The 22,672-nt window shown below is 39.0% G+C and overlaps 2 protein-coding genes across 2 annotated transcripts; both read right to left on the minus strand.

Moving 5' to 3' along the window:
- Window positions 1-976: 976 nt before the first annotated feature.
- On the minus strand, window positions 977-18,772 carry LOC107299184 (protocadherin gamma-C5-like). Its single transcript, XM_029286801.1, has 4 exons — window positions 16,961-18,772; window positions 12,870-12,928; window positions 6,230-6,318; window positions 977-3,725 (listed from the first exon to the last, which is right to left on the minus strand). Exons 1-4 carry the CDS (start codon window positions 18,770-18,772, stop codon window positions 3,472-3,474), a joined length of 2,214 nt encoding a protein of 737 aa, XP_029142634.1. The 3' UTR covers window positions 977-3,471.
- Window positions 18,773-19,261: 489 nt separating this feature from the next.
- On the minus strand, window positions 19,262-22,099 carry LOC107299197 (protocadherin gamma-C5-like). The gene is made up of 2 exons (XM_015828564.1): window positions 19,661-22,099; window positions 19,262-19,321 (listed from the first exon to the last, which is right to left on the minus strand). The coding sequence occupies exons 1-2, from the start codon at window positions 22,097-22,099 to the stop codon at window positions 19,262-19,264; spliced, it is 2,499 nt and encodes an 832-aa protein (XP_015684050.1).
- Between the last annotated feature and the right edge of the window lie 573 nt (window positions 22,100-22,672).

Below are 22,672 nucleotides of genomic sequence, written 5' to 3' on the forward strand. Positions count from 1 at the left end.
TAACCCATGTTTGTAAGGAACATTAATTTCAAATAAATTAGTTAATTATGAGGGGGGAAAGCTAATGTGATTTCTGAGATTTTTTTTAAGTGACAGCTACTAAAGGCACATTAAATAGAGTATATTTTCTATCTGCACCTTGTATTGCAGGATTCCTGGAGACTACAATAGGCTATCATAATTCTCAAAGGATTCTCAGTACAGAATTACAAATAGAATATAGTAAACTCTTACCCAGAGCATTGTAGGAACATTTATCCATTTTTAAAATTTTAAACTAGCATTCTATCTTGACTAAACTACAAATTAAAAATATTGTAGAACTTTCACACAATTGCAACTAAGTATCTTGCTATCAAGGGTAAATTCCAGAAAACCTCAATATAGCATGGGATTGTGAAGACAGGCTCATGTTTTGCTTTATTGTAATTTACACCAAGATATTTTTGATGAGGTACTACAACCTCCTTTTAGCCCATTGCTTGGATAGACAGAATAATCTAATATTCAGGTTCTTTTGGCGGATAAAGGTCCTAAAACAACACTTGCCATTGCTAAATTTGTAACTGTAGAATTTATGCATTGCCAAATGCAAATTAGACTAGGCACAATTACATGCCCTTTTATGATGTGTCATATATTGCGTTGTATATTGTCTTATCTGAGGCCCATAATAAAGATGATTAACTTGACATTCATGTGATAGTTGCCATCATTTGTTATTGCTTAATTTTCTTTGTCCATATCTGTGTTGTGTGTCCAGAATCCTTTTGCCCAAATAATAGAACGTTCACTTATAGAACACACTCCTTTTTCTATTTTAAATATGATATTTTTAGAAGAGTGGCATTATAAAAATCTACACTCTCTTGTTGCAATGTGCTTGCACCCACATATTTTTTTAGATTTTTAAAACTCAAAACCTGTTCACTAGAAACATGCCATACCAGTAACAGCACATCAGAAGAAAAGATTTTATTTTTCTCAAAGAAAAAAGCAATATAAATATTAGAGTATAAAACTTGCGTGTTAACACATCAATATCAGTTACATGGATATAAGAAGGATATAAGCATATATATAATATATAAGTATAGCTCAATATTAGACACATTGGAGGGACAAGTAAGTGTGTTTCAATTCACATACAGTTAAAAGCACAATGAACACACATGAAGAAGATTCAAAAGAATATAAAATACTGATGTCCACAACTCAATTACTAAGATTAAACAAATAAAAAACACACATCACTAGGCACTACTACACTATTTTCAGGTGTAGATGAAAAACAAGATTAACTAAGATTCATCTATAGTACTTTGGGAAAGGTCACATGTTAACTACTTGATTACATAAGAAGCTTTAGGCACAATCCAGCAGAGGTGTACCTGCACAAACTGCATTGAGATAAATGGGAGCCATGTGACAGGACTATTGCGCTCTCATTTATTTAAATGTGGCTCATGCTACAGAACATCCCACTAGTTTGTTGTCTATTTCACTAACTATGTAAACTGTTTCTAGTGCAGTCACCAAAGAAAAAGTTGATGGAGAAGCATTTGGGATCACTACAAAACCCATATGTAGACAGAAACTTCTTGTAGACAAGTCCTACTTTCTAGACACAGGGAAAGCATCAAATAGTGTATAAAATGCTCTTAGCAGTGACAACAACATAGCCAATCAGTTTGGGAGGCAACTTCGGAAACTTGTCATATGTTTGGACTGACCTGTTTTGACTATTTCAAGCAAGCTATTACAGTGTAAAATAAAATCTTGGACTAGTGGTTCGCCCTCCATGTTGGAAATATGCTCCTCTGATTCTTTATGGCTCTTTTGTTGCAACAAAGAAAATCATAAGATAGTACAGGAAACCTACAATATATCTAGAAAGGCAACCAATGTTGCCAAGTAACATTACAATTTCCTACCTGACTCAGAGTGCCATTACATTATGGGCCAGAGTTAGGAAACTTCACTTCTTGTCCATACTAGGCTACGAAATGATCCAGTAAAAAAGAGTAAGTCTAGCAATTTCAAAACACAGTAACACAAATTGTATTTTTAATATTTTAATTTCTATTCATATCCAAGAAGAGGTAGTGGGAGGGGTCTCAAATTGCCTGATTGTATCAATACAATGTCATTTGTTTAATATTTATAACAAGTTCAGGAATAAAGTGATTGGCTTTGCAATTTGTCCAGTTCTAATTCCAGTATACCTTAATTGGGCCTGGTCCCTTAACTTTCCCAAATCAGCCACTGTCTACTTAATATAAAATTGTGAAGGCCAACATTATTTTTTAGCTATACTGCACAGAGAAATGAAATACACAAGCTTCCCAATCTCTGAGGAAGGGCAATGCATCTTGTTAGTGATAAGTGTTACTCATAGACAGTGCTGATGTGGGCACTTGAGAGCATATTAACATGCTGTTCATGTCATGCAATAAATTTTCCAATTCAAGCTTGGGTGTGAAGTCAGCTGTCCTGTAAATGTGAAGTGATTTGCATGCAGTTTGATGTGCAGAAAAATGTGAAGCATTCTATTTTTAATGGTCTACCTATAAGATCAGCAGAGCTCATCCAGTTAACAAAGACATCTCCCTCAGGAGTCAAGCAAAGATATGAGCAGTAGCTCACTATGCTCACAAGTGAGTGACTTTTTTCTTCAAATTTTTCTAGAAAACATTTACTGTACATACTGATGTAGATGAGATGTGTTGCCTCTTTAGAGATCACTGTAAATCAGTCATGAGTGACAGTGTTCTCTGTCTTGCTAATATCTACGACATATTTTGTGCATGGAAGTTTTTCCCATTGCAATGCACTCCTTGCTTCTCAGAAATTACAATGTCAGTTTAATTTTTTTCTGGCCATCATTGGTTAAACTTGTAAAAAAGATAAATGTAGCTGAATCTCATTCTCTTATAATAATACAGGATACACATTTCTTTTAAAACAAAGCAGGAATTAAAGCACTCCCTATCAATATCATAACAAGGATTCCAGCTGAAATGATGTCTAACCCTCCCCCCCCAAGAACTTCTATCAAAATTTGGAAAAGTGAGAATTTTTGTAAAAATGAAGGAACTTATATAAATAAAAAACTCTGTTCAGAATAATTATTTACAATGAGCAGAGCCCATCCTAAATTTTGTTGGTGATGCAGATCGTTCAGGAAAGAAAATGTTTCTAAGATCTGACACCCTTGCATATTAGATTGTCCTCAAAAGAGTATACACTGTATTTGTTATTATTCAGATATTTTTCTTCATGAATAACAGCAGTACATCTACTCATAATCTTAGATGACAACAACAATGTACATTCACAATGTTCCATATTTTAAAAAAAGTTTAACCACAAATTCACATTCATCTTCCATCCTAGGCTATGAACTGGGGGAGTGCTGGAAGAGTTTGCCCTTTAGATTTACGTGGAAGTGGCTGTGTTATCCTGTGGATCCTACTTCTTCTCTTTCTTTCCTGACTTCTTCTTATTTCCCCCTCCAGAGGCTGCCGGTTTTCCATCACGTTTGCCAGCAGAATTGGAAAGGGTAGCAGTGCTCCCAGGGATATACACGTTCTGTCTATAATCAGGAACATGCTGAAGGGTGAATTGGGGGCCATACCTGGCGCTGAGCCCCATGGTGCCTGCTGTTGCTCCTCCTCCCAGAGTAGAATTTCCATCTGGGTTAGCTGCAGCGGCGGCAGCAGCTTCTGCAAGAGTATTAGGAGAGGAAGAGGGGAAATAAATAGGTTTTAAAGTAATACTTGAGTAATGTCACATATATGCAGATTTGACTAAAAAGAATTTTCTCTTCCCTGCAGTTCAAGAGGCATATGGTTTAGAAAATATTAGATTATACAAGCATATCTAAATAAATTTCTAATATCTGCTTGAAACATGAAGAACAATTGCCTGAATTCCCTGAAAAAAAAACCTTGTATTATTAGTTCCTCTAGTGCAGTGATGGCGAACCTTTTAGAGACCGAGTGCCCAAACACTGGCCCCGCCCCCGCTTCACCCTCTGCCCCGCCCCCACCCTGCCTGCCCGCAGAACCACTCACCACCTCCAGGGCCCGCACATCACCCAGGCAGCCCAGCAGCACCATGGTGGCCACACCCTCTGCCCACGCCCCACAGCATCAACTGTGCGCGATGGGGCGTGAGGGCAAAGTCTTGTTTACGCTGCCTGGCTGCCATGTCCTTGGCTGTGCTGCTCCACATGGGTCATGCTCGGGGGCAACTCTCCAGGAGGGCTGCTGGTGAGGAGCGGGTTGCGGGGGGAGGCAAGGATGGGGCAACGGCACATGTGCCCACAGAGAGGGCTCCGAGTGCCGCCTCTGGCACGCATGCCATAGGTTCGCCACCAATGCTCTAGTGAGAGAAGTAACATATATTGCCTCTCCAATAATTATGTATTCCAGTCTCTGGAGCTTCCAAAACATATACAGGGTTGATATAATCTGCATATATAGATTTACTGTTAAAAATAAATAAAACAATAATAATAACAACACCCAGAATTAATATTATACTATGTTTAAACCATTGCAATAATTTTGAACACCTTGAAAGACCTCTTCCTTCTCCCTTTATTCAAAACAAAAATTTAATTCAAACATTGATAGACAGTTGTACTGCCCACCAAATGCAGATTTTTCCTTCACTATTGTATAATAATTATTTTGGCTATGTCCGATAACGGATATGGCACAACAACAAGAAGAAGAATCAACATTCACAAAATATCACAATACTCAATGTCTTGATAAGTTTGAAATATTGTGGAATTCAGCTTGGCACAATTTATAAATCCTTAACCCACAACAATGGGTCTGACGTTCTGCTATTAATGCTAGACTTTCAACCCCAAGTGCAATAATAATAAGACAGAGCACATGAAATAATGTTTTGGCTGCTGAAGTACCTCTATAATATGCACCTAAAATCTCTCTGAGATAACTTGTTATACTTATGGTTGGTTGCACAGTCAGATAGAAAACATCAGACTGGATTTGGCATTGTAGTCCACCTATCAATTTCTTCTCAAGGAGCTGGGATAGGCTGATATTGTTTGATGGTGTTAAAAATATTTAACTGTTCCAAGTAAAGCTGCCTTTTGCAATAGACTGATGGTGATTTTGTCAATACTGATCCAGAAATTTTGTGAATGCATCCAATTATCCAGACTTTTACCCAAGCTTTTTTGTCTTTATCTTATTATTATCATTTAAATTTATATGCTGCCCAATTCACTTCATTTTAAGATCAAAATAAACTAATTTCACATTCTTTAAAAATCTCTTCCACTGAAGTATGAGAACAGAATATTTGAGTACTGTATTTTTTATTATTCATGTTATAAATTCATTCAATATCTTGTATCAGTTTATGGGATAGTTAACATCCATACAGAGAAAGAAATCAAGACACAAATTTTATCAGACAGCATGAAAAAATTTATATCCAGAATTGTTAAGTACTCCAAGAATGTAAAATAAGGAAATAGTAGCTATATAGGAATTAGCAAGTTCTGGTACCATATACAGGTAGTCCTTAACTTACAACATTTCATTTAGTGTTACAATGGCGCTGAAATGTTTTTCATACTTACAACTATTACAGAATCCCCATGGTCATGTGATCAAAATTTAGATGCTTGGCCAACTAACTGACTCATATTTAGGATGGTTACAATATTCCAGGGTCATGTGATCACCTTTTGTGGCCTTCTGACAAGCAAAGTCAATGGGGAAACCATATTCACTTAACAACCATATTATTAATTTAATAACTGTAGTGATTTCATTTAACAACTGCGACAAGAAAGGTTGTAAAATGGGGTAAATCTCACCAAATGTCTTAGTTATCAACATACATTTTGGGGTCCATTGTGGTCGTAAATCGAGAACTACCAATTTATAAATTCTAAACCTTAAAATTTCAATATGCATAGTATTATCTATTTTACAGTGCAATTAAAGCACAAAAAGTTCTCAAATTTACTTATAGTTCCAAACCATCCAATGAATACATTTAATATAATATTTTATATAATATGCAGTGACTATTGAACTAGTTTAACATAAGAGACACTTTAGTTTTCTTGCCATCAAGCACAAATCTTTTGCAGTACATTTTATACTAATTTTAAAGGGTTGTGAGGAGGGATGGGAATGCAGCACTAAAATAGGCTAGATTATTTGTGGAAACTGACCATTTGCTGATGCTAAAATCATAGCCTGAAGCATTTCGGTGTCAAACTGATTGTTTGGCCAAGTTCCATTTTCATCTCCATTCTGAGATCTAAGAAGAAACAAAGCAAATGAAATATATGAAAAGTACAATAGAAGCAAAAAGAAAATATGTACATTTTTATTGATTGATTTTATTTATATGCTGCCTTGATTTTTTTTCACATAACATGTATCGAGGCTCATTCTTGGTATTTATAATTCCCCCCATAAGTAGATTAACTTCTCTGATATTAATATTACTTAGATAAACTAACTTACCAATACATATTAGTTCCTGGAAAAATACACATCTTCTACATTATGAACTTTGGCTCTGAATGTTTGATGGCTATTATCACACGATTGCTGGTTTTTTAAAAGAATTTTTTTCCTTCTGCTCAATCGTGTCTGTTTCTTGGAGACTGCCTGGACAAAGTTCCTGCAGTTTACTTGGCAAGGATTTTCAGAAATGATTTGTCATTGCCTGCTTCCTAGGGCTGAGAGAAAGTGACTGGCCCAAAGTCAGGCAGTTGGCTTCGTGCCCAAGGTGGGATTAGTACTCACTACACCAGACTGGTTGCTTTAATGGTATCTTTGTGCAAGTAACATTGATTCTAAATTTTAAAGGAAGATAGGACATTGGATTTGCAGCTCAGGGCAATTAAGACAGATTTTACTCACCTAATGTGAAATGGGCAGTTCTGTTAGGTCTGTTCAGATTCAAAGTTCCAATTTGATTTCCTTTTATGTAATTTCATCATACTTTAAGTGGCTGTATCATGACAGGTATGCCAATTTGTTTTTTTAAACCACTGGTACATGATTGCATAAAAAAATGCAATAGGGTGAGTGGGAGAACAGTTTCAGAAAGTAACAGGCCTATCCATAAGTCAAACCTTTGCAATGAGACCCCTTCTGACTGAAGAGATGGTGGCCTATATTACCCTTTTATATGTGCAATTATTGAGCTAGCTATTCCCCATCTTGTGCTTGTGCATTTCATTTCTTTTTTCTAGCTGAAGAAATTTAAATTTCATTCTATTATTTTCAGCTCACTTTTCTAACCTATCAAGATTGCTTTAAAATTTATTCAGTATTCTGGAGCAGTAGCTGTCCCACCCAGATGTACATTTGTAAGAATTCCCTCATCTCTTTACAGAAGAGTTTAATAAACATAAGGATCTTAGAAAGACAGAAACATTTGTAGAATGAATAAATATTCAGGGTCAACTCCATTAAGAAGGGATATAAGAAAGGCAATGGACCAGCCGACAAATAGAAAACAGCCAGATTCAAATAAAATACACATTGAACTATTTAAAGCTAAAAGGGAAAGGTCAGTTCACGTGCTAACAGTTCTGTGTCATCAAATATGAAACAAAATCATGTGGCCTAGAGATTGGAAAAGACTGGTACATGTGCAAATTATCTAAGTATTACATACTGAACCATTACCGTTTTTACTATAAACTAAATTCAATGGTTGGTAGTATAACAAGTTAAATAAAATAAACCCATTTGCTTAAGATCTTTCAAAGAAGAATAACGACACGAAATTAAAAAATGTCATATGAACAGGCAGGTTTCAAAAAAGTCTAAAGACACGAGATAACAAAACTAATGAAAAGAAATCAAGAAGAGGCACAAATATATGTTATATAAAGAAAGATTTTGACTGTGTATATCAGGGTAGAATATGGAACACATTAAGTCTAACTAGCAACTAGTATCCTGCTGGGTCACAACAGAGGAAAAAAATGACCATAGGTAGGAAAAAAGCAGTGGCAGCGGGAGCAAATTCCAATGATCCATAGGGTTCCCCATTGAGCTGGCAGTATTAGAAAGCTTCCTTCCTTCCTCCCTCCCTCCCTCCCTCCCTCCCTCTAATTCCTGCCAGCATCACCATTTACTTTTCTTGTGGTAAACTTGTAGAGTGAAAGTCAGTGGGGAAGGCTAAGGCCAGCAGACAGTGGCTATTGCCAGATGGGGGAGGGAACAAGAAGTTGGGAATGGTATGTGTGGATGCATGAGAGGTGCCGCAGAGGACAGGAAGGGTGTGCATGTGTGTACAGGGGTCAGGGAGGGTGTGTGTGTGGGGGAGGCAACATGAGTTAGGAAGGTGCAAGTGTCTGTAATGGTGTGTGTTAGAAGAGTGCCTGGGTGTATGAGAGTATATGAGAGGTGCTGTGTAAGTCAGGGATGATGCACAGCGAAGGTTGGGAGGGTGTGTCCAAGAGATGCCATAAGGGATGTGAGTTGGGGGAGCATGTGGGGGGGGGTGTAGACTGGGAAAAGTGCATGGGGATCCCTTTCTCCCTGCTCCTCCCTCCCCCTCTATTCTTTTCTCTCCTTCCCTTCCCTGCAGGCAACTGCTGGGTGGAGCAGGGAGCAAGAAATTGTAAGTCATTGGGAAGCTATCACAGAACATTCAAAATGAGCATCATGAGACCACAGCAGCAGCCTGAGAGTAAAGAAGCAACCACAATTTCCCCAAATCTCATTTCCTTGGGACTTCATGAGTCCTGGATACACTCTGTTAAGTTTAGACCATTTGAGGTACCTTCCTTCAAAAATTATTGCCCTATGATGCACTGTTTTCCCAATTAAAGGTTATAGAAACAAGAGTTTAGATGATAGATAGATAGATAGATAGATAGATAGATAGAGAGAGAGAGAGAGAGAGAGAGAGAGATAGATAGATAGATAGATAGATAGATAGATAGATAGATAGATAGATAGATGATAGAGCCAAAACTTGTTTTCTGAAGAAACTTTATAATGAACAAGAAGTTACTATAAGAACTGCAGCAGGAGAAACAGAGATCTTTTGGAACAGAGGCGAGGATAACACAATACTATCAACACATATTGTTTCACTTATAGTGCAGTCAGAAAGTATTCAGACCCCCTTCACTTTTGTCAATTTTGTTATGTTGCACCCTGATTCTACAGTTGTTGAAATTCATTTTTTCTTATTAATCTATACTTAGTACCCCATAATGACAAAGTGAAAACAGAAGTTTAGAAATGTCTATAAATTTATTTAAAAGAAAAACCTGAACTATCACATTGGCATTAATTATTCAGACCGTTCACTCAGTACTTTGTTGAAGCACCTTTGGCAGCAATTACAGCCTCAAGTCTTTTGGGGTACAATGCAACAAGCTTTAGACACCTGGATTGGGGGATTTTCTGCCATTCTTCCTTGCAAATTCTCTCAGGTTCAGTCAGGTTGGATAGTGACCATCGGTGGATAGCCATTTTTAGATCCCATCAGAAGTGTTCAATAGGGTTCAAGTCAGGGCTTTGGCTGGGCCACTCTACGACATTCACAGAGTTGTCCCTAAGCCCTTCCTTTGTTGTCTTGGCTGTGTGCTTAGTTCGTTGTCATGTTGGAAAGTGAACCTTCAGCCCAGTCTGAGATGCTGAACATTGTGGAACAGGTTTTCATTGAGGATATCCCTGTGCTTTGCTCTATTCAGCTTTCCCTCAATCCTGACCAGTCTCCAAGTTACTGCTGTTGAAAAACACCCCCACAGTATGATGCTGCCACCACCAGGCTTCACTGTTGGGATGATATTGGGCAGGTGATGAGCAGTGCCTGGTTTCCTCCAGACATAACATTTAGAATTGAGACCAAACAGTTCAATCTTGGTTTCATTAGACCAGAGAATCTTGTTGCTCACAGTCTGAGAGTCCTTCAGGTGTTTTTTTGCAAACTCCAAGTGGGTTTTCATGTATTTTGCACTGAGGAGAGACTTCCATCTAGCCACTCTGCCATAAAGCCCAGATCAGTAGAGAGCTGCAGTGGTGGTTGTCCTTCTGGAACTCTGTCCCATCTCCTCACAGGATCTCTGGAGCTCAGTCAGAGTGACTATTGGATTCTTGGTCACCTCTCTTACTAAGGCCCTTCTCCCCCGATTGCTCTTGGAAGACTCCTGGTTGTGCCAAACTTGTTCCATTTGAGAATTATGGAGGCCACTGTGCTCTTAGGAACCTTCAGTGCAGCAGAAATTTTATTGTAGCCTTTCTCAGATCTGTGCCTAGCAATAATCCTGAGCTCTGCAGGCAGTTCCTTTGACCTCATGGCTTTTACTCTGCTACAGTATGCATTGTCAGCTGTGAAGCCTTCTATAGCACGGTGTCAAACTCGATCGCGTCACGTGACATATCATGACATTTTTTACCTTTGCGGAGCTGGGGTGGGCGTGGCCTGTGTGATGCATTTGGCCCACAGGCCGCCAGTTTGACACCCCTGTTCTATAGAGAAGTATGTTCCTTTCCAAATCATGTCCAATCAATTTAATTTACCACAGGTGGACTCCAATCAAGGTGTAGAAACATGTCAGCAATGATCAAGAGAAATGGGAGGCACCTGAGCTAAATTTCAACTGTTCTTGCAAAGGATCTGAATATTTATGCCAATGTTCAGTTGTTTCTTTTAAATAAATTTACAGACATTTCTAAACTTATGTTTTTACTTTGTCATTATGGGGTACTGAGTGTAGATTAATGAGGAAAAAAATGAATTTCAATATCTGTAGAATTAGGCTGCAGCATAACAAAATTGGCAAAAGTGAAGGGAGTCTAAATCCTTTCTGAAAGAACTGTATACAGGTAATCCTTGACTTACAACCACAATTAAGCTCAACATTTTTGTTGTTAAGTGAAACATTTGTTAAATTGATTTTGCCCAATTTTATGACTTTTCTTGCCACAGTTGGTAAGTGAATCACTGAAATTATAGAATCATAGGGCCAGTAGGGACCTGGGAGGTCTTCTAGACCAACAACCTGCTCAAGGCGGGAGACTTTATACAGGTACTCCTTGACTTACTACCACAATTGAGCCCAAAAGTTCTGTTGTTAAGCAAGATAGTTAAGTGTGTTTTGCCCCATTTTATGACGTTTCTTGCCCAAGTTGTTAACTGAATCACTGCAATTGTTAAGTTAGCTGTTATGTGAATCTAGCTTCCCCATTGACTTTATTGTCAGAAGATCGCAAAAGGTAATCACATGACCCTGGGACACTGCAACTATCATAATACATTTCATTTGCCAAGTATTCACATGTTGATCACCTGACCATGGGGATGATGCAACGATCATAAGTGTGAAAAATGGTCATGTTATTTTTTTCAGTGCCGTAATAACTTTGAATGGTCATTAAATGAATGGTAGTAAGTTGAGTGCTACCTGTATCATCCAAGTCAAACAGTTGCCCGGTCTATTCTTGAAAACCTCCAGCAATAGAGCACTCACAACTCTGGGAGGCAAGCTGTTCCATTGATTAACTGCTCTCACTGTCAGACAGTTTCTCCTTGGTTCTAGGTTGGCTCTCTCTTTAACAAGTTTCCACCCATTACTTCTTGTCCTGCCCTCAGGTGCTTTGGAGAATAAGCCCCCTCTATGAGAGCTCCTCAACTACTGGAAAACAGCTATTGTGTTATCCCTAATGCTTCTCTTTGATAGGCTAGAGTCAGACATACCTAGTTCCCTGCTCACAAATCCACGACTTGATTATCTTTTCAGGATTTTCCCAGGTATTGATGTAAAGTTGATTGGCCTATATTTTCTCTCAAAAATATATGTGGTTTCCACTTGCCCAAGTAAAAGAACTAGAAAGGGGCAAGTAGAAAAGCAGAAAAAGTAGCCCTGATGGTTAACAAGGATATCTGAGAACCAAGTGTTCCAGGATTATAAGAAAAAAATCTTCAATTTATTATTAGACAATATTGTGACCGAGATCAAACATACAAAATGGGCTGTCACGTAGAAGATGGGACAAAATTGTCCAGAGTTTTCCAAAAGAAAGAAACGAAACAGTAGTATAAATTACAATAAAGTAAATTGTGGCCAGATATCAAAAAATATTATAGAAATTAGAGTTGTTCAAGAACGGAACAGACAACCTATGGAAGCAGTGACATTCTTTGATTAGAACAGTGTTTCTCAACCTTGGCAACTTTACGATGTGTGGACTTCAACTCCCAGAATTCTCCAGCTAGCATGGATTAGAAGAAGCTACAGAAATGGATTAGAAGAAGCTACAGAAATGAGTGTCTGCAGGTGACCTTGGATCTCCAAGTTCACTTCCAACCCAAAGAGCAAGAGAGGGAAAGTTGGGTTGTGGTCAAGGCAACAAAATAGGCATTCAGAATCTCGGGACCCTCCTCTAACCTCCAGAGTTTTCATTTTTAGACTATACTTTTCTATCAGATATCTCTGAAAGGAACAAAATTTATATCTGAAACTTTTTGTGTGAATGTTACTAATACAGTTTGAACTGACAAATAATAAAATGAACTTTCCTATATTATTTCTTACTGTTCATTAGTAAAATATGTTGAACAACTTTAGTTTCATTTTTGTAGCTATAAGTAGGGGAAAAATTGGAATACATATATAAAACATTCCAATATTCTATTCTATTCTATTCCAATATTTCATATAATATTATATGTATATATATTTCACACTTTAATCTTCGCAAATATTCCAGCATGTTCTAAATGACAAAGATCTAGAAAAATCTATTATTTCTCAAGGCATTTTCATATACTTTTATAGCACAAAAATAACATCCATTTATAGAGTATCTTATTTGTGTAAAGCAACTTACCCACTAGTTCCTGGTCTTTGAGCCTGAGAAAAACGCCAGTCTGTGTTAGGTTGTGTTTGCTGAAAAAAAAAACATAAAGAGGAACATATTTCTATTTTTCAATTTAAGCATAGCATCCTTATTATTATTACAGAATATTAAACATAAATTGTAGTATATGGTTAGTATATGCTTTGGAAGTTTGAATTATAAATAATATGCACAAGTATACAATGACGTTTTCAGGTTATTTCCAAACAGGAATGCATGATTAAATAGTATGCTTAAAAATGTTTGCTTGTTTATTCAACAACACTTCAGCTATCACCACAATATGAAATATTTTGTAATCTATTAGAGAAATCATTCAGAGAAGTATTCCATAAAAATACATAGATGAATTAAAACATATAACAAACCTGAAAAAGCATAATTGAATATCACAAATAATGAGATTAGGGGAGGACTGATTCTGAAAGAGAATTGTTTTACTACATTTTTTCCAGTACAGTAAAAAAAAGAGAGAAAAAAAGATTCAATAGAAACTTATTACATATAGGTAATCCTCACTTACCAACTACAATTGGGACCCTCGGCTCCATCACTAAGTGATATGGTTGCAAAGTGAATCATCGTGTGATGGCACTTAACTAATGATGCTAGTTCATCAGTTCCAGCTGCAGTCATTAAGCAAATTACTGTAGGTTGTTAAGCGTGATGTCATGTGATCACAACTTGTGACTTCCTGCCAGCTTCCCCAATGGCTTTGCTTGTCTGAAGCAAAGGTCACAATCAAGGTTGCAAATAACAATCACCAGACTGTGGGATACGGCAACCATTATATGTTCTGGTTGCCAGGTGCCCATATTGTGATCACTTGACCACATGGATTCTGTGACAGCCACAATTCCAAGGACTGATCATAAGTCTCCTTTTTCAGCATCATTTTAACATCAAATGGTCGCTGAAAGAGTAGTTGCTAAGTAGGGACTACTTGTAATAATGCTTATCATACCCACCACTTTATTAAAAGATATCCAATAAGTTATTCACAGAGTGAAACTTCTGAAAGTTTTGCCAGGATAACTGCAGGGATTTGTTTCAGCAGTCCCCAGGAGCCAATACAAAGACACAAAACAAAACTTAAGTGAGTGGATTTCTGAAAGCAGCAAAAGCATCTTTTTTCTGTCTCACTGAAAAAAGTCAGGCTTTTTTTTCATGAAAGCCAGACAACAGCTGTGCTCCTACAAGTTCCAAAACACTATTTCGAATCAATTCTAAGTGAGCATAGCTCTTACGGGTGTAATTTTCTGTGTCAATTTCTGAAGAATTCCCTGTTACAGTTAAGATCTTGTATATATTACTTCATATATGTAAAGCTTCTTTTTAAGTTCTTTTTTAACGAAATACCTATATAGTACTATACAGCCAATACATAAAATAATAAAATAACCTTAAAGGCTACCTGGATTCTGTTCAGGATAATAAAGTTCATAATATGAAAATATGAAATAATTTCATATTCCATTATTAAAAATAATTTCATAATATGAAAATATGAAAAGTTCATATTTTCCAAAGCACCAGAGAGCAGGACAACAAACAATGGATGGAAACCAATCAAGGAGAGAAGCAACCTGGAATTAAAGAGAAACTTCCTAACAGTGAGAACAATTAACCAGTGAAACAGCTTGCCTTCAGAAGTTGTAGGTGCTCCATCACTGGAGTCTTTTAAGAAGAGACTGGACAGCCACTTGTCTGAAGTGGCAGAGGATTTCCTGCTTGAGCAGGGGGTTGGACTAGAACACCTCCAATGTCCCTTCCAGCTCTATTCTGTGAATTTGCAATTCTTTCTTTAAGGCAATAGCATGTAACTTGTAGACCTAAACCAAACATTGTAGATTCCAGAGCCCCCAGTTCTATAGCACTGATATTCAGCAGCAAATAGCAATGTGACGATTAGTGGAGGCTTGCATGGGGCTCATGGATGGTCATTTTAACAGCAAAAATGGCTACCCTCTGAAAAAGCAAAAAATAAGCAACCATCTTCCCCCAAGGATAAAACTGTTAGCCCTGAATATGGGGTAAAGTCCCGTAAAGTAGACTTAGAAGGCAATTTTAAAGAAGTGAACTCAAAAGCAAAAAGAAGATATTTGCCCTGTCTTGAGCACTTGAATCCGGGTTCCTGAACTTCTTTGGATAAATATTTTTATGTTTGTATAATCAATAGTAAGCATTAAAATTCTGTAGCAAAGATGATTCTGAATATTGCTTCATGATCATATAGAGTTCCAGTAATGTGAGAAAGATGAGAGCACTTTATGAAATCAGCAAAACTTTAGAAATCACAACCCCTTTGCTAAAAATGATGCATCAGGCATATTTGCAAATCTCCAACTGGAAGCAAGGAAATAAATACCTAACCCACAGTGTCCTTTCAGGGAACCAACCATAGACTGGGAAAGGGTCATTTAGGTCACTGCATCCCATTCAGTCTTCTGTTCTGCACTCCCAAATAGGTTTTATAAAATGTTTCATTTGTTTTAGTCTGAAGTTAAGATAGCTAAATTTAGTTAACAATTAAATCTGTCCAGAACTTTTCTCCCAACCATTTGCTGCACAAATTGAGGATAACTGAAGGAACTTAAAGAATTTCATCTGCTAACTTTTATTCATCAATAAATTTACTTTCTGTTCCTTATCTAAATTGACACTGAAGCCTTCTTGACACAGTAACAACACCAAGAACTTTCTATTAAAGGGCAAACAATTCATTGGATTATTTTAACACTTTTTATTGTTCATTTTAATCAGCCTTCTGAACTTTCTAGATTTGATTTCTGTATTTAAACTTACTTAGCTGCACTGAATGCAGGTAGTCCTTGATTTATGACTATTTGTTTAGTGACCATTCAATGCTAAAAGAGCTGAAAAAAATGATTTATGATTTGTCTTCATACTTATGACCATTGCAGCGTCCCTGTGGTCATGCGATCACAATTTGGGCACTTGGCAACTGGTATATACTTAAGATGGTTGCAGCATCCCAGGATCATGCAACCTTCCCAGCCATCTTCCAACAAGTAAAGTCAATGGAATAAGCTGGGTTCACCTAATAATCCTGTGATTTGCTTTACAATCACTGCAGAAAGGTAATAAAGTTGGGTGTGATTCACCTAACTACCACATCCTTTGGCGACAGAAGTTCCTGCCTCAAATGTGGTCATAAATCAAGGACTATCTACAAAAGAATCAAAATAGCAGCTACCAAGACCAGGATCAGTCACAAAACAAACTTCATTCTCTTTTAATACATGAGATGTCTCATTGAGGAGCAAAGACAGTTGTCAATATGGGGACAAATGGCAACACAAGTTATTTATAACAAAGCATCCAAAATCACTTGTAAAAAACAGTACAAAACTGTTCCCCACCCAGGAAGATGATATCTTCAGGTCAAATAAAAGTTCATGGGAGCATTTCTGTTAAATATAGACTGCAAATATATGTATATCCATATAGATATATATTTATATATGTTCCAGCATTGTCTTGGTGTATCTTACCGCATCAGAGGGGTTCTGCAAAGCACTGCCTGTGTGTTCAAAGGCAAGAATGCTTTCTGCTGTAGTGGAATGACTGAAAGGTTTAACAAAAAAGAAATCTCCCTGCTCAGACATAGGGGAGAAACAAGACTTGTAGTTCTGAGCTCCAGCTCCACTCACTTCAAGGTATCTTATAAAGCCTTCTGGATTTGGATACCCACTGATATTTATGGTAGATTTCCGGTCTGTCCTCCTACTACACCAGCGTGATATAATCCAGTTTGGGATACAGAAGCCAGATTTGAAGCACCTGGCTCCCACAATAATCATCATTACACAAGACACCAGAGAGATAGCCACAAGAGAGATGATAAGATAAAGAGTTAAATTCTGAGCCCTGGCAGGTGACTTGGGAAGAAGGTCCAAGGACTTGGTAAAATCTTGTCCAGCATTATCCTCTGAGGAGATTATTAGAATCAATGATGCTGAAAGAGATGGCATCCCATTGTCCTTCACTTCTACCACCAACCGGTGAGAAACCCCAGGTTCCTTCAGTGTCCGAGTGACACGGATCTCTCCTGAGTGGTCTTCTACTTTAAAAGCATTTAGCTCATTTGTCTCATGGAGCAACTGGTATGAAACCCATGCATTATGGCCACTGTCAGCATCCACTGCCACTACTTTAGTCACCAGATATCCAGGTTCTACTGGGATTAGAAGTGACTGATGAAAGGCAGAACCTTTGGGAACTTCTGGGTGTACAATTACAGGTGCATTATCATTCTGATCCACTATGAACAGATGAAGAGTGGTTGTGCTGCTTAGCGGTGGGAAACCTGAATCTTTCACCTCTACTGAAACTTGAAAGACTTTTTCTTGCTCATAATCTAGAACCCTGGAGGTATAAATACTGCCATTCTCTTGATTGATGTGGAAATAGGTTGAGATGGGCAAGCCCTGATTTCCAGTGTCCACTATGGAATAAGATAGCTTGGAATTGACACCTACATCTGGATCGCAGGCCGACACAGAAAAGACTAGAGTTCCCGGAGATGTATTTTCCTCCACATGGGCTGTGTAGGAAGGGATGGAGAAAGTGGGTGCATTGTCATTTATATCTGAAACTTGAATTAATATATTTTTCTCAGTTGACTTTTGAGGTATTCCAGAATCTGTTGCTTTAATTTTGATATTGTATCCAGCAGTCTTCTCTCGATCAAGTGGGGTATTAGTCACTAGTGAATAATGTCCTTTAAATGAAGACACCAATTTAAATGGTACATGCCTTGGAATCTCCAAGCGGACTTGCCCATTCTCCTCAGAATCGTTGTCCTTTGCGTGGATAAGTGCAATGACGGTTCCTATGGGTGCATCTTCTTGTACTGAGCTAGAAAGAGTGGTCATCATAATCTCTGGACTGTTGTCATTAACATCAACAAGTTCTACTCTAATATTGCAGTGACCTTCCATAGCAGGGGATCCCTTGTCTTTAATGTAGATGGCTATTTCATATGCATTAGCTTCTTCATAATCCAATAAAACTTTTGTCTTGATTTCCCCTGTTTGAGAGTCCAGACTAAACACATCAAGGAGTTTTAGCTGTACACTGCTGCTGGATTTGAAGAAATATTCAACTTCTCCATTAGGTCCTTCATCCAAGTCAGTAACATTGAGTTTTGTTACAATAGTCCCCACCTGGATATTTTCCTCCAAATAAACCTTTGATACAGGTGGTTCACACACTGGGGGATTATCATTTGCATCAAGTACATGGACTGTTACCTGAACAGTGCCTGACTGAACAGGATTTCCACTATCTAGGGCAGTCAGGATTAAATGATGGGTAGCTGCTTTTTCCCTGTCCAGGAGCTTTTCCAATACAATTTCAGGAATTTTGACCCCATCCCCTCTGATATTGATACTCAAAGCAAAATGTTCATTTGGACTGAGCTCATAGGTTGCAATGGAATTGGAACCGGTGTCTTGATCTTCTGCAACTTCCAGCCGTAATCGAGTGCCTAGGTTGGCAACCTCAGTAATTTCTAAAGAAACAGTGTCCTTTGGGAATCGGGGGGCATTGTCATTCACATCCAGTATCTCCACCTCCACCCGGTTAAGTTGCAATGGTTTCTCCAGCACCAACTGAAAAGGAAAAGAACACCTGGGGCTGGAGCTACACAGCATTTCCCGATCTAACCTCTCATTGACGAGTAACATGCCGTCTGCCAGGTTCACTTGGAAGTATTGGCGCATTCCCTCACTGACCAGCTGCAAGCGGCGAGCACGCAGAGTCCGCACATCCACTCCCAGATCCTTGGCAATATTCCCCACGTAAGAGCCTGGATCCTGGTCCTCTGGGATGGAGTAGTGAATCTGCATGGAGATGAGATCTGGCAGGGAAAACACTGAAGCTAAAAATAACAGCGGCTGCCATTGCAAATTCTGTCTGCTATCCATGCCTGGCTTGCTTCAGTCAAAAGGATTGCAGCTTCTGGCTGCTGCTGCTGCTTCTCCTTGCCGGGGGTTGGGGGAGGTGGGTGGGTGCGCTTTTTTTTTTTTTTTTGCTGCTTCTAGATACACTCTGTCCCTCCCACCTGGTGACTCTGGGATGACCCGAGAGGGGCAGTGCAGCCCCCCAAAAAGGATGCTGCAGCTTGAGAGGGAAGGGAGAGGAGGGGGAATGGATTTTCAAGCAGCAGCAGCAGCAGCTCCTCCTTGGCAAAATGAGCAGCAGAGGAAAAAGAGCTCTGAAATGGATACTAGCAATCCCCTCCTCCGTGACAGCACTGAAGCCCCTTTCTCAAAATACACCCCCCAAAAAAATACTTTGCCCATCTCCAGAACCACCATGCTCCTCCTCCCCCTCCTTTACAGCACAGCAGAGAGAGCTGTCCCAAGGGTACTGTTGGCCAAAAGAGCTTGCACAGACTGCCTGGATGAAAAAGCTGAAATCAAAAGTGCACAAGAATGGCAGAAAGGTGCTTAGAATATACATAATCTCAGAAAAAAACGAAAGACAACCTCCCAGCCTTAATTCCCAGCCTTCCCCAAAACAACTGGAACAACATAGATGCTTAAGTAAGTGAGTGAGTAAAAAGCCAATGTGCAGCCTGCTAGACAGACAATTCAGAAGACTTCAGGGTGGGCTTGTGTAGGTCAACACTATCTATGCAATAGATTAGTCATTGATTTCCCCACCCTTATCTCTTGTACGCAGGAGATCATAAGATGTATACAGAACCCAGGGCTTAAGCAGAAAATTCTCACCTTATGAAAGAAGCTGGCTTCAGTTAGATTGCTGCAAGAGGCTGCCCTAAGAGTCAAATTAGGTTTCATAAACACAAACTCGCTGATATCTGAAACAGGAGAAAAACAAGATCTGTATCCTTTCACTGGAGGTCCTGAAGTGGCTACCTGTACTCCAATCATGGCATCTCCAGGGCTCAGCTGATAATGATAATGTCCCGTCATATGATCTGGGACATTTTCAAGTCCACTAGCTTTACCTCCACAGCATCCAAAGATAGTAGATGTTGCAAAAGCATCACAGTGAAGACATCTTGCTCCCAGGGCCACCAAAGCAATCAACAAGATAGTAGAAATTGCTGCCAAACAGATAATAAGATATAAAGTCAATGTGGGCGGTCTCTCACTTTCCACAGAGTGTGCAGTTAACCCTAGAAACACTTCAGAAGCGCTCTCTTCCAGGAATATGATCACAGTAACTGAGGTAGACATGGAAAGTTCTCCTGAATCTTGGACAACTATGACTAGTTCCTGGGTAGGATTGTCTAGGTCCTGTATTATTCGTAAGGTCCTCATTTCCCCACTGTGAAGACTTATGCTAAACAGACTAAGATCTGTGGCTTGTTTTAGATGATAAGAGAGCCAAGCATTTTGCCCAGAATCAAAGTCCACAGCCATAATTTTTGTGATTAATGCTTTGGCCATAGTAGATCGAGGAATCCTGAATTGTACAACTGAATCTTTCCCAGTAAAAGGAAACTGAATCTTTGGAGCATTATCATTCTGATCTAGTAGATAAATGTGCACCATAACCCTGTTGCAGAGAGAAGGAGAACCACCATCACAAGCTTCTACCTGAAACTGAAAATGATTGGTACACTCATAATCAAAGGAGCTTTCTGCAAAAACTTCCCCATTTGTTGGGTTAATGGAGATGAAAGAAGTGAGATCTTCAATCAATTCTTGTCCTGGACTGGTCAAAACAATGTAAGATAGCTGGGAATTCTGATCTTTATCTGCATCTGTTGCAGAAACCTTAAGGAGAATCACTCCTACTGGATTGTTCTCTTCTATGATGACTTCATAAAATGACCTGTCAAACTGAGGTGGATTATCATTAATATCTGCCAGAGTAATGGAGAAAGATGTCTGTTGCAAGAGAGGTGGATTTCCTAAGTCAAAGGCACAGATAGTGATATTGTATTGAGAAGAGTTCTCACGGTCCAGTTGCTCACCAATGAGCAAGGAATACTGGTGCTCAAAATCCTTCCGAAGTTTAAAAGGAAGATTTTTTGACAAATCACACTGGACTTTCCCTTGATCCCCAGAGTCTCTATCTTTGACATGTATCACAGCAACTACTGTGCCAGGAGGTGCATCTTCACTCATGGAACTGGAGAAAGATGTGAGAATGACTTCAGGGACATTATCATTGACATCTGTCACTTCTACAATAACACTGCAATGCTGTTCCATGGTAGGTGAACCCATGTCCTTAGCTTCCACTTCAATTTCATATATGCTGGCCTCTTCAAAATCAAGACTCCCTTGAACACGGATTTCTCCTGTGATATTATCAATAGCAAATATTCTGCACAATGCTTCAGAGTTATGACTGCTGAGGGAATACCGTACCTGTCCATTAGACCCTTCATCAAAGTCGGTTGCGTTCAGCTTAATCACCAGTGTCCCAGGAGGAGAGTTTTCTACCAAGCGGACATTGTAAGTGGGTTTGTCAAAAACTGGGTGATTATCATTAGCATCCAGAACATGGACAGCAATTTGTACAGTGCTAGATCTGGGGAATGTGCCCCCATCTTCAGCTGTCAGGATCAAATTGTGGACAGCCACACGTTCTCTGTCCAATGTTTTCTCCAGAACTAGTTCTGGGAATTTGGTGCCATCGGTGCGTGCCTTCACATTGAGGCTGAAGTTCTCATTGATGCTGAGGTGATACGTTTGCAAAGTATTTGTTCCTATATCTGGATCCTGTGCATGTGGAATAGGGAAACGGGCACCCAGGGCAGCCAATTCATAGATCTGCAGAACAATTGTGCTACTTGAGAATTCAGGAGCATTGTCGTTGATATCCAGAATCTCCACTTCGATGCGATAGAACTCCACCGGGTTTTCAATAGCAAGTTTAAGATGCAAGAAACACCGTAGGTTCTGGCCACAAAGCTGCTCTCTGTCTATTCTGTCATTGATTATTATGATTCCAGTGTTCACATTCACAGAGAAATACTGGAAGTCGGAATCAGAAAGCACCTGCAGATTGGCAGCTGCAAGCTTTGTTACATCCATTCCTAAATCCTTAGCAAGATTTCCTACAAAGGCTCCCCGAGTAAGTTCCTCAGGGACAGAATAACGGATCTGTGCGAAACAGTCACTCAGAAACAGATAGAAAGCAAAGGTATGTAGGAATCCCAAACGCCAGGCAGTTTTTTCTGTTCTGAGCATCTTTCAGAAATCCACGGCAGGAAGGTCTAAAAACTGCAAAACAGGAGCTATTTATAGCACACAGTACAGCTTTAAAACCCTGAGAAACTCACCACTTATCTCCACAAAATATGCATTATATGAAAGGAAGAGGGTCTACAGTCAGTATTTACCTCCCTCATTCATTGTTTTGGTTTGAGAGAGATTGTCACTGCTATGGAGGGAGTGGTATTCACGGCAGGTCTTCAGCATTAACCGCCTGTTCATTCGCTGAGACTGCTTTTCTATTTATCCAATCAGCAGAGCCTTTCCCAGGACAGCAACACAAGCACCAATCCATGTCTGGAAGCAGCTACTGTGTGAAAAAGGACCGCGTAACCTGCTTTTTTTTTTTAACCTAGAGACACCAGGCAAAAACACAGCCCAACATCTTGTCCCATATTGGCTTTGTTCTAGCTTATCTGACCACAAGTATTAATAGCATGCAGATATCTCTAATGGCACAGCTGGCTCCTCCTATAAGTGCAACAAAACAGCTATTTTCTCATTTTCTATCAGGAACGACAATTAATAAAGGCTAGCAACGGCTCCCTC

This window comes from Protobothrops mucrosquamatus, unplaced genomic scaffold (assembly GCF_001527695.2).
Source record: "Protobothrops mucrosquamatus isolate PMUCROS unplaced genomic scaffold, P.Mucros_1.0 scaffold_226, whole genome shotgun sequence".
Classification (NCBI taxonomy): domain Eukaryota; kingdom Metazoa; phylum Chordata; class Lepidosauria; order Squamata; family Viperidae; genus Protobothrops; species Protobothrops mucrosquamatus.